This window comes from Glandiceps talaboti, chromosome 1 (assembly GCF_964340395.1).
Source record: "Glandiceps talaboti chromosome 1, keGlaTala1.1, whole genome shotgun sequence".
NCBI classification, from domain to species: domain Eukaryota; kingdom Metazoa; phylum Hemichordata; class Enteropneusta; family Spengelidae; genus Glandiceps; species Glandiceps talaboti.
This window is the reverse complement of record NC_135549.1, coordinates 18282096-18295654: the sequence shown is the minus strand read 5'-3', so window position 1 is coordinate 18295654 and position 13559 is coordinate 18282096. Positions and strand designations below refer to the sequence as shown.

General features: G+C 35.3%; 1 protein-coding gene across 4 annotated transcripts; it reads right to left on the bottom strand.

Annotated features, from left to right (window-relative positions):
• Positions 1-67: 67 nt before the first annotated feature.
• Positions 68-13148, bottom strand: LOC144436743 (cyclin-D-binding Myb-like transcription factor 1). Of its 4 annotated transcripts, none has more exons than XM_078125604.1 (18): positions 13067-13148; positions 11353-11545; positions 10399-10566; positions 9932-10023; positions 9331-9427; positions 8793-8869; positions 8206-8363; positions 7626-7658; positions 6953-7065; positions 6310-6538; positions 5563-5631; positions 5057-5139; positions 4560-4730; positions 3851-4065; positions 3173-3353; positions 2768-2916; positions 1932-2097; positions 68-1430 (listed from the first exon to the last, which is right to left on the bottom strand). In XM_078125604.1, the coding sequence occupies exons 2-18, from the start codon at positions 11522-11524 to the stop codon at positions 1282-1284; spliced, it is 2322 nt and encodes a 773-aa protein (XP_077981730.1). In that variant the 5' UTR covers positions 11525-11545; positions 13067-13148; the 3' UTR covers positions 68-1281. The 4 variants fall into 4 exon arrangements, with proteins under 4 accessions (XP_077981730.1, XP_077981752.1, XP_077981737.1 ...); XM_078125626.1 differs by having other exon boundaries at positions 11353-11534; positions 13067-13128; XM_078125611.1 differs by lacking the exon at positions 13067-13148 and adding an exon at positions 12763-13019.
• Between the last annotated feature and the right edge of the window lie 411 nt (positions 13149-13559).

Genomic DNA, 13559 nt, shown 5'->3' with positions numbered 1-13559 from the left:
CTGTGAATGATTTATTATTCAACACAGCTGAAAGAATGAAACACAGGTAACACATTTTCTGTGATAAAGCAAACACACCAAATATGCTATCTCTTGGTTATGGTACACACAATCTGCTATTTAGATTGTTTAAACTAACAATACTTACAAAATATATTGAACTATGTAAATGGTGAACGATTGGATGGGAGATTTTGACTGACTAATTTTTTGTACACAAACTTCACAATACTTGTGCATATAGAAACTTGGCAGTATTATGTTTATGAATAATCTAGAAATTCCGACTGGTAAATCACCTGATTTCTTTCTATATCATACCTTGTTACTTTTAAATTATGGTTGGACATTTTGGCTTTGAATATATCTACCGTATAGTTGAATGTCAACAGGATTTGATGTCCACATTTCCTCTGTTTGACTGCATGCACACATACATGTATACATTGTACATGAACATTTTAAAGCTTCACATTATTTTCATGGCCATGTTACATTTGCAACACAAGACAGTATTTGTTCCAGTACCCTCTCATCAATATGGACGGGTGCAGCATATACATTCTTTGATCACTTGAGGTTGTTGGTCAACAAATTGACAAAATTGAAATAAAACACATCTGCAAAACTAACACCCCCCTCCCCGACCCTAGCCAGCCATATTCATTAGTTATTATGGTTAATGACCTCTGTATCTATTCTACAAAGAATCTGCTAATAACTAGTATAGAGGCATTCAATCAGGCCTCCAATATTCATGCTGCCTGACACCTATGGCAAGTAAACTTTGCATCAGAATATCAGATTCTCTTGAACTTTTCATATCATTGGACACATAAAAATATATTCAAGTGCTGATCTTGTCCTAGGTTTAGCAATATGGATGATGTCACTTCCTAAGTCATCATGCCAAAGGTCTATTCACTATCCTCAAAATCAAGAGTGTCCTAGGTTTAGCAATATAGATGTCACTTCCTTTGTAATTTGTCATCATGCAAAAATCTATTCGGTACGGATGTCCTAGCTTTAGCAACATGGTGTGCTGATGTCACTTAATTCCTTTAACCAAGCAAAAAGTTTGTTCAGTATCCTTAAATCAAAGGGTTTCCCTGTTTTAACGACATGGCTAACACACAACTAGCAATAATGACATATTCATTACATAGCCATTAAATAATTGATTTCCATATAACAGGTCTCCGAAGTATAACCAATTCTTTTTCAGGTATAGATGACTTTCTCATTGCACTAAATTTTACTTGGCATTGTGTACTACAATTGTCATAGAGTATCGTGACATTGTTGTGTCATGCTGAGGTCACCATCTTGAGGTTCAGTTTCAACCAGTCTACCACTTTTATCCACTTCTATATCAGAGGATGAACCAATTAGGTCTTCACCAGTATCTGACTGACTTTGCAGTATTGGACCTGTATGACGTTTAGAGTAGAAAGGCATTACTTGTTGGATATATGGAAATATATGAAAAATGGGGTTGAAGTAAAAGCAATAGAAAGTATAGTGCTGGAAATATTTCATTGTGAAGGGTCGAGAGATTGAGAGAGATTGAGATCACGAGAGATAGATCATGAGAGAGAGAGAGAGAGAGAGAGAGAGAGAGAGAGAGAGAGAGAGAGAGAGAGAGAGAGAGAGAGAGAGAGAGAGAGAGAGAGAGAGAGAGAGAGAGAGAGAGAGAGAGAGAGAGAGAGAGAGAGAGAGAGAGAGAGAGAGAGAGACTGAAATAGAGAGAGGGAGAGACAGAGAGAGAACTATATGCTTGGTGATGATTCCATAAAAGTGGCTTTACTTGGAATGTCATAATGTAAAGTAATAATTTGTGATGTTTCTGTTCAGGAGTTTATCATACATGTTTTCCTTCCACACTGCTACCAATGTCCAGGATTCCAAACCTCCTTACAGTTCTAACTCACCTGTTAATGTGAAGACACCAGAAGAAGAAAGATGTGATTCCACTCCAGATGATGACGCCTGGACAAAGTCAGCAGTAGTGGTGCCAGCAATGGATGCAGCACTAACAATAACCAATGTTGGTTCAGATTGACTTACTTCAGATGTCATGTCAGAACCAGTAATGTCCTGAAATTAAAACAAAAATCAGTTGTGTTTTCAAAGTCAAGAGTACTATTCAGGGCCATTTTTTGCTGGGGATTGATTTATCTAACTTCTACGCTTGCTCGAATATTTTTGATTGAAGGTAAACAACCATTGATGATATAATTGTTGGTACATATAAATCTGAGGAAATCCCTGTCATTACATGAACAACGCATGAGTTGGATGGTTGGTAAATAGTGACATGTCACAGCTACATGAATTGTTGTAAACATTATACTTGATTAGTTTAGCCATGGTTATTTGTAAAGTATTTTGTATTACTAACCAAAGTAAAAACCGTCTAAACTCAGCCTATGCCCCTTTAATCGTTAAAAGGACATTTCGAGTACTTTCAATTATAAAGGTATGGGAAATATTCGAGTCAAAACGTTGTTATAGTAAGCCTGTAGACAAGGAAAACAACAATCTAAGAAATACTCCACATCCCTATGCATAGCAGTACACAATTCTACAATCACACACTTTTGTAGCCACAATAATAGGCAGGTTGCTACATTGACTAGAATTCTCCCTAGTCTGTTTAGATGACATATTTTCACCATTTACATATACCATGAACAACATTTCAGCTTGACACTCAAAAAACAGTCACAGGTCATTGAACTTTAACAAGCTGACAAGAATCTCCTACCTGTTCCATCAGGGAGCCATCCTGTGAGATGAGAGAACCCTGACTTGTGATGTGTTGCTGGGTGGCTAGATCTGATTGGGTGATTTGAGACGAGAGATTGTCATCATCTACATGATTGATATCATCTGACTGTGACACAGTTTGTAAGTCTGGAAACAAAACAACAAACAAACAAAACATGAATATTAACACAAACTATCATTCATAATGTGAAAGTTTAGACTTTAAGTATTTCTGTGGATAAGCAAACAATTGACAAATAACCCACTACATTAGTAACACCTTGCAAAAGAAAAATTGTAGACCACAATCATTTTTTCACTTTTGAAAAAAAAACTAAAATAGACCGGGTTACAGAATCTGAAAAAAATCTACATAGCTATGTAGTATGTCAATACATCTTACCATCCGATTGGCTGATACTACATGTATCCGGTAAGTGTGAATCAGCATGACCCATACTTGATGAGATGTCAGCACTACTCAGTGAAGTCACAGCATCTTGTGTGGACGTTATAATGATATGGGCATTGTTTTGTGGAGTCATCTGTACAGTGACATTCTCATTACTGTGCAAAGCATCCGACTACAGAAGTGGAAAGAAAACATGATAAAATTAGTTTTCCCCAAGATCAGATTATTATATATGTGAAATCCCACGAAATCAATGTTAGTTTTACGTCATCATGTATGATGAGTATGATTCCGCAGACTAAAAACACCAATTTCATGGAATTATACATTTATCACATAATTACAGTACCTGTGCATATTGGGACTCATACCAAAGGATGTACGTATAGTAAAGTCATGCATTTACTAGTTTTGAAAGTGCATATAGTTTAAATCCAAAAATATGACCATAGCATAAAATGGCAGAATTATTAAGTCATTCTAAACACTTGAGCTACAAAAAAAAGTTCGGCAGAACAGGGGTGATTTGGGTTTTTGATCTGTCCTGTTTGACGTCACACAGGTGAAGATTTGCAAGTATTTATGTGATAACTTCTGATGTCAAATGGTTCAACATTTTGTAACATTTCATTATATTTTGCAGGTACATGAAATGTGTTGCATACTAACCACTGGCACAGTCTGTACAATAATTTGGTCTGTAGATGTTGGTGATGCTGACAATGACGTCGGAGTGTGTTGTGGATTCTGTATAAGGAAGGCTCCAGGAGCTAACGTCATTGTGGACTGCATCACTTCATAGGAGTGATATGCACCGGCATGAGCTGTGTCATCTTCCGAGTCTGCTGGGGCTACTGTAGTTGTAGTGATGGTTGCAGCTCCTCCTAATAAAGAACGACAACCAACACAAAGATTAATCTTCAGATTGGAATTCTTAAAACACATTTGACAAAGTAAATGGCAAACAATGATTGCCAAGTGATGATAACAGACAGACTAAGACAGACTCTTTACATAATACATTTGTACTAACAAAAAATTGCTTACATTTTTTAAGCCAGTGATGCTATAAATGAGAATATTGTATAAATATAATATATGTACTAAAATGTTACCAAAAACAAAGCTTGCTAAAACGAAAGTAAGGGGCCCTTGCTCGAGTGAGGGCACTAACGCAAATAAGAATGCTAGTATAAATATGTTGTCAATAGCTATAAATTCATTTGCAAATGATATATGTTAGAAATGATCACTTTAATGAGTAAATTATTTCAAGCTGCTTGGGTTTTACTTTTTTGGTAGTTCAGCTAGGAGTATATGCACACATAAACATAGGACATATTATTGAGCAAGGGCATAGAGATATATATGAACTTACCACAATTTGGTATAGGGATTGGTACGTGTACAATAGTTGGTGGTTTGATGACATTTAGAGGCTGATCCATTCTTGTTATTCTTACTCTGGTTGTAGACGCACTTGAACTTGGACGCTCTGATTTCTGTTTGGTCAAAGGACCTGGGTTACTTCTCAAACTTTCCAGTAGTGCTGCAATTGAATGGTCATGACGCAAATTGTCAGATGTGTCACAAATCACACAAGTGATCACAAAATGAGTAAATGACAATATAAGGAAATATTTATGTTGATTGCCAGGGCGTAAGTAATAACTCTGACAGTGTGCCCTCTAACGATAGCCGAATTTTGTTGTTGTGAGTCCAAATCAGAAAAACTGTGATTTCTTGTGAGTCACCACATAGTAAGAGATAGGGGAACACCACATTTTGGTGTGTCACTAGTAATTGTGTGCATCAGTGGCATGTCAAATTGATTTAGAGGGCACACTGAATCTGACCTAGCCTTATACTTTATACCTGATAATGTCATCACTGCATGGTCTGGTAAATGTCTTTTTAATGTCCACCATTTACTCCGTAGCCACTGGGGTGATCTCACACTGCAAATGAAATGTATAGGATTATCACATACCAGGAAAGTCTAGAATTTTGAAATAATGGATTACTAAAAAACACAAATGAAAAACTAGTTCGGTTGTCTAAACAAAACCAAACTCAAAGGGTTTCCAAAAGTTCTAACCAGCTTTCATCCTGTTAACAAGAGCATCATCAGACCAGTAATTAAAAAGAACAGTATGTTACATACATGTATTTACACACACATTAAAGGATATGTGAGTGAGGCCTTCCAAAGTATGTTTCATCAAATGTAAAAGATTTACTTGTTATTGTCAGTACAACATGGATTTGTTAGTGGACAAAAAAATACATGCAGAAGAATATATCAAAACATTGTCAACAAATTCCTTGTGGATTTGCTTTTTAAGTTTTTAATTTCAAAGTTTATTTATTTTTAACAGTACCTTTGCCATCCATCAGACAGAAATTTCCAGTCAATTTCATTCTCAGTTTGAGCACCGGTTTCTTCAATTCTAAAAGAAAGTAAAAGGGATTCAGTAACAAGATACATATAAGACAGTATATATATATGTAATGAGTACACATTATCTTTATCCTTCTGTCTTGTATATGAATATCTACAAAATCTACCACATTTCATATCAATATACTAGTATAAATATTTTTGACAAGTGTCTGGCAAAAACGCACATCAGCTTCTCTGAAAATGTCATGGTATATGTCTTTGTACTTGCTATTGGGAAAGGGGGGGGGGGGGGGAGTGAACTACTCCAAGATCTATGCTTGTACTCGTGTAGTAAAACATTAGCTGCAACTGAAACATTTTCGGGACCCGTTTTTGTTAGATTATAGTAACTTCCTCATAATATTATACTAGTATACCCTGAACAGTACTGAATTACAGGTACCGGTACCTGTGGGTAAACGTATTTGCATAGCTGTATAATAATATGGTGTAATAAATAAAATAAAATTGATTCTGGGTCCACATCCAAAAATCTGTGCCCAACGCAATCACAATTTCAAACTGTTACTGTCCTATTTATGGATAAACTTGACCTCTAATTAACATGCACAATGTCTAATTATTAGTATGTTAACAAATTTCAGTGAATATATTGTTGGTTGTCTAATCACAAAATTAACATCCCAGTTACAGGTAGTGCAGGTTTAAAGCATTTTATGCTTACCTATTGAGTAGAAGTCTATCATCGTCCTTAGACCAGTCTGTACCTCCTGTTTGCTTCCAATTCAAGTAATTCAACCACTTAGATCTACATTGTTTCTCTGAGCGTGTTCCTACTCTTTCAGCTACAGCTGCCCATGATATACCCGATGTAATACTCTCTCCTTCTGTCACATTACTTAGTTCATAGACTGCAGTAGCTAACCGACACTCTTCCTCAGGTGACCATTTACCTGTAGGGACAACAAATCATCAACTTTAAATACATTGATCATCATAACAACCAAACTGAACACGTATAGTTGTAAAAAGTTGAGCCAAGTTATCGGTGTATTTCAAACACAAATTAACAAAACAGACGTACCAAGTATAACCAATGATTCTGTCTGTATGTCTGAAGTCACTGAATGAAGACTGCATTGTCTGACTGCACTAACTAAGAATTAATTTATGTAAAATACGAAAGATTTTGATTAATTCCCACAGTTGTTTTTTCAAATGAACAAATACAACAATTTTCATAGCTCGAAATCCCCCCCCCCCCCCCGCCATTAAGTTTTTGTTTCTACATCACTGTAGACCACACTGTATGAAAACTTTAAATAGAATGACTACATATTAAAGGTACAACAACTACCATTACTTACCAGAATGGTTGGTTTCTTTCAGTATAAGTCGACATCTATCTTTGACAGAGGATGCACTCCTTCCTAAAGCTGCCCCGATAGCTGCCCAGTCATTACCATGTTTGGAGTGTAATCTACAACATCAACATGACAACAATAATATACTTGTAATAATATACAACCTAAACTAATCACATTCAATTTGACATCTGAATTACATTATCAAAACAGAATTCGCAAGGTTGGAAAGTTTTCAAGATGCAAGTGTGCCTATCCACTCTGTCCACTATATTCACAAAACAATACATCTTGTGTAAACAAACACTAACAACTCTACCATAGCCCTTCACTATGTCATTATCAAATCATTTCTCCTAGTAAATCAGACGAAATACACAACACTTTATGAATCACATAGTTACGTAGAACATGGTTTATTGAGAAATTTGTTACCATTTATGAATGTAAGTTTCTGGTACACCATAAAAACATACTTCTTAACTTTTATCAGCCTGTTGAGATCACACCTTGGCACTGACTATACAATACACATTTTTTAAAGTCACAGTGTGGTAAATGATAGGTTATTCTTTTCAAATTCAAATGATGTTTGAAATGATGTATGTTACCACATTATAAGAATACCAACTTTTAATTTTATTTTGACAACAATCTATCATCTCATAGTACTTACTCTTTCAGTTTATCAGTCTCTTCAGGTGTATACCTGTATAAAATCAACACAAGTCATAGTAGTTAATACATGTACACGGTATGTAGTTGTAAAATTGTATGACACAAATTTGATATCAAAGTAGCAGTGCAAAAGTACTTGTGAAGCCTTTTTCAATATTAATGAGGGATGTCTTATACTGGTTATGAATATTTATTGTTCAATCATGAATAAATTATTTCTGATGACTCCCATGATGCAATGTCCCACAGTAAAGATACCCTATAAAGGCACAAGATCAACTTTATGTTTCTCTGAAATCACAAGTACTTGTAGGTGATGTAAACAATCATGAAATGACTCTCCAGAACCTAGAGTTTATGAAAATGTCTCTATTTCCTGGAGTGGTGTTCCTCATCAACAAATACAAAATGGCAGACATTTCAATTTCATAACTTTTCTGGGTTTTTTTATGGAATGTAAACAAATGTAAAGAATCTTGTAACTTTCTCATGTGGTGTTTGTTTTCATTGAAAAATTGTACAAAAATGTATCATCAAAGTAACAGTAATGAGCAAATATAAAGAATGGTTTGACTTACTTTCCCATGTGGTTTTTACTATCATACATTCTAAGCACTCTTCTATAGATTGCAAACAGTGGTCGATTTAAACCTTTGGCAACAGATCGGTAGAAATCTTTCCTCTCATCTTTGGTCATGTCAAAGATAATTTCTTGTGCATCCCTCAGATTCCTTGCCTGTAAATATTGCGAAGAAATGGCCAACATACTTGTGAATGAATGAATGAATGAATGAATGAATGAATGAATGAATATAAAACATAATATAGTTTTTTACATCACCAAAGAGTCAGGAGCAATTTGATGATAATAAACAAGTCACAATTTCTGTTCAAAGGTACATTTTGAAGGGATATCACTATGGAAACCAATCACTTTCCATACTGCTGTCAATACTTAAAAAATAACTTTTCCATATTTTTATCAATTGACAGAAATATACAGATTAGAGATCCTTTGAATTTTCTTATACATTAATTATCATTCAAATATTTCTAATGTCACTCATCCTTGTCCTAAGACTCAACACTAGAGGGCACTGTTTGCTAGGGAAGGCCAGTAAAAATGAGTGGTGGTGTACTTTGTGCAAACCAAAGTGTTACAAACCTTAACATATTCATCTATGTTTGCTTGGAGAACTGCCACCTCATCTTTTGACCACATGCCTTGTTTCCATTTGTGACCTAGAAGTATATCAAAAAACAAGTGAAGAAAAAGTGTGAGCACTTTAAAAAAATCATGTTTATGTTACACATTATGAATCTCTGAGTTTGTATACTAGTATTATTCAGTATGAAACATGTACCTATAGATTTGCCAACTGACTTTCTTCCTAGTCTGTGCTTTGTTTTATGCAAACTAAAACACAATATGCTCCAAAACTGTTGTAAGTAGTGCCACATAATCTACCTTAACATCCTCAGAAACCTTTCCCAGTGTAAGAGCACAGACAGGTCTTATGAAGGTCACAGCTAGACAGTCACATTGTCTTTCAAGTTTCTGTATGGCATTGCTCCTCAGTTTGTCAAACTTCCCAACAAGTTTATGACTCACTACAAGATCATAACAACACCTACATGAGTAAGTGACTCACTACAAGATCATAACAACACCTACAAGTTGAGATATGGTAACAACTCCTTACCTTTACATACTAGTGTATCTTTGTCTTCTTTAGTTGTAAACCAACACTGACTTACAGGGTCAGCATCTTCTGTGAAATTTTCACTACCCTGGGGGAGCTGTATGCACACACAAGAAATGTCCACAGTTAAATGAGTTATAAAGATTTATAATCATACACTAATGGACTCATAGTCATCCCTCTTTTTTAAGCATATTACAATTTGATTGTGACAAATCACCTAAAGACACTAAGTGGGCATCAAAGAAAGACAAGGCAAAGAAATTAAATTGATTGACTGATAACTGTCACACAATAGCTTCAATATGCATTGGCAATTTGCATTATATGATAACTTCTTTGCAAACTTACATTTCTAGCCCTAGGTTAGAAATTGCATTGTTGGCGATGATATTATTGGTAGACAGAATCTCAGTGTAAAATTATATGATGTCAATTTATGCCCTAAATCCTTCCTTATACTTTCTTATGCAGGTGACACTCAAATTCAATATTGACAATGTATGGACAGATAAAACAACAAATCACTGTCATGGGTTTAGCTAACATCCTACATGTACCGTCTCTCTGAGTTATTTAACTTGTATACATATTTTGTTACCTGGGCAACAGCATCAGCTGACTCAGCATTCAATCTTTGTTCCAATTCTGATGTGGTTGGTTCATGGCCTTCAAGTTGTTGATTTCCAAGACCTGTACACAGCACAGAATGAAATGAAATATGTAATGAGCAATCTGTTTCATAATCACGGTTAAACGGGGGTGAGAAATAAGACAGACCGACATGTTGATGAGGGCTGGTACAAGAGCTCGACCCTTGTTCAAAAGATAAAATAGTGTTTTTATGTTGATAAAATATTTCAAAACTACAGCGAAAAAGTAATGACCGGGATTTTGTTTCATAATGACAAAAATTACAGTGTAATATTTTAACCATTTTTAGTATCATATTCTCACTGAACTTATTTTCAAATAATATTTAAATTTAAAGTTCTTTACGATATTTTAATTAAAGTGTCGCGAACTCTAAAATTTCATCTAAAATATATCACTTGAATTATTGCATACCTTGCATGATAACCAATCCCTCTATGGAACTAAGACTCTCATTGACAACATGGGCAGCAGCCTCTCCATCTTCTTCCATACGAGGGCGCTTTTCCTCAGCATTGCTCAGATCATCATCAGCCTTTCTTTTATTGGAGTCATCATCTTCAGTAGTCGTTGACGACATGACTGAACAAAATATCACAAAATACATACTTGTAATTACTAAATTACAGTCTTAAATATTGAATTCATTTTGCAGAAATATTAAAACCTCTAGTCTAGGATAGGATCCATAACTGTTAATTAGAGGGAAAATGCCATTTCAGGAAATAAAGGTTTTTTCATGATTTCATATCACATAAATTGTGCTTGATTGCTAATTAAGAAACACCAAAATGAAACTACTTTTTTCACCTCTATACAGTACATAATATCTCTGTTTGAAATTGAGGAAAGGGAAAGGAACAGAAACTCAGTTGAAACTACTACAATTTCCTTGTACATGTACAAGCTGGTCTGTGAGAACACAGTTTGGTTATATTTACTGAAAATAGTAATTTGTGCTTGTCTTAATTCACACTATATCTCGTAATTTTAAAAAGTCTGTATTTCCTATATTATTATAGGTACAATCTAATATTCTATCATTATAAAACTGTCTGTACAAATACTTTCCCCAAGTTATATGACTGTCTAAATCTAACATTTTTACTAACTTCTCTACAGACAACATTTGTGACTTCACATCATTCATTCTCAACCACAGATAACAATAGCCATTGAAAACAAACACCCAAAATCATCTGTAGTAGACTAGTTAAGTTTAGAGGATATATCCATTGGGTTTGAATCTGAAGATATCTTTACCCCACTAAATGCAGGGTAAAGATATCACCAGATTCAAAACCCACTGGATCTAAGCCTCGCGTATGCAGATACACACTACTATAGTAGACAGTATTTTGTACATACCATTACATTCATTGTGCTCCCCTGCAGCTAAACTGTGTATGAGAACACATGCAGCTTGATTGACATCTACAGAGGGCACGGTATCATCCTCATTTTCCTTCACATCATCACTGGATGATTCTACACTCAGATTCAGGGGCATTGCATTGGGGTCCATACTTTTGTCTTCCATTCTTTAAAATCTGAAGAAAGACTGTAGCATAAAAAAACTGTAGTGTTGGTAAATGTAAATGGGAATGATTCCAGACAATTTCCATGTTTGTGGACCCAAGTAATTGTACTGTGTTAAATATATTGTTCATGATTCCAAGAATCAATAAAGGACAGTAAAATATAGTTACTTTAGAACACTTAGAAATGAATGTGACATTATGATTTCAATCCATCTACTAAGGATTTCATTATCATATCACTGTTTCTAAATAATTGAATAATTAAATCATTGCATGATCATCATCCAGATCAAAACGTTGCATTCATTTCTAACTTTAGTATCGTGCCAAAGTTACTATATTTTACTGTCTTATGTGTGACTGGCATTGCATAATTTGGGGATCTATTGCTTGTCTTTGATTCTTTAAAATCTAAAGAATTTTTTTGTACGTTCTTTGTTTTCATAACATGTACTAGTAGCATATAAAAACTGGAGTATTATTCCATTGACCCAGAGACTACATGTATGATTGAGTACAACTACAAGCTAGTGATGGAAGTATCCATGGCACAAAAGTACAAATGAATTGTAGAAGTGGGACTTGTGGATCCAGAGACCTGGTTTTCTGGTTTGATAATTTTTACAATATCATGTATTGGAAAGACAACATGATAGTGAAGACCCAGTCCATGTAGACTACAGCAATCCTCAAAGTACCAAGGAATGTGTAACAATTTCTCATCAAATACAAATTTATTTGTAATGCTTATTCAGTCAGTCAGTGTGTGTGTGTGTGTGTGTTTACAGTTATTTTATAGTTTACTTGAGCCTCATCAGTTCATTGATTATTGATGTGGTGATACTTTCGTGTTGAGAATTATCACTATGATCCTGACTGTGTGTGTTAACAGATACAATCATACATGATGAACAATTTGTCTAATCATCAATGTCTATTGTCTAATCATGGAAGTATCACCCCCCCCCCCCATTGTCTGATCATGGAAGTATCAACCCCCCCCCCCCCCCATTGTCTAATCATGGACGTATCACCCCCGCCATTAATTTTTTTTTTCGAAATGAGAGATCTCTGATAAGGAAGTGGTTTTCCTCTTTCCAAGTCTCTCCATTCTATTTTTCGAGTACCAAATAAACCACCAAATACGCGGAAAGGACGTGACCACGCGCCCCTGTCATGCCTGTACCGCGGCAATTTTATGCTGAAACGTCGTAAAAAGCGTGGACCTAGCACTTACAATTGACAAATTATAACACCATTATATGTTAGGGACGCGGGAGTTCAGATCAGACGCCTGCATAATCCACACTGCATCATCAACCGATATGATGTACTGACATTCAATCGCATTCCCTCTACGCCTACGGAACCGGAAAACTGGCGGCCATTACATTCTGACGATTGGAAATAAACCTGATGTACACCACCATTTTGTTACCTGTCACATGCGACACTCTCAATTTTCACACCTATCGATATTACGATCTACCTTAGTACACTACACAACAACACACGTGTTTCTATAGGAAAATACAACTTACTTCCTGTTTTCGTCCGGGAACTTTTGGTAATTTAGAAGTACCAGGATGAAAAAATACCAGGATGTTTTGAGACGAAAAATGGTAGAAAAGTAGTACCGTAATTCTTTTCCGTCATAATTGTGTAGTATTACGCGTGGGTGATTATTATGGTACATATATTCAAAGAAATGTTTTTAAAATGTAACTGCATGTCTCATTTACTAAATTTGACAGTAGACATATTCAACCAAACATGATGCTTTGATCTGTTATAATTCCGGAATGATAAACATATATATTTTCAGTCAATAGTACTACTTTAATGTCCCTTCGAAAATGAGCTGTAATGCGACTATGGTCGCCACCATTTCTAAGCGGGAGGCTTAATACTTTGGACAGAGACAATCACTTGCAAATGGTATCTCCCATCTGAGGTGACGGGGAGTGTGACCTGACATAGTTTTTGTTAACTAATACAGTTGCACAAAATATAGGCTTATTCGAAACTTAATAT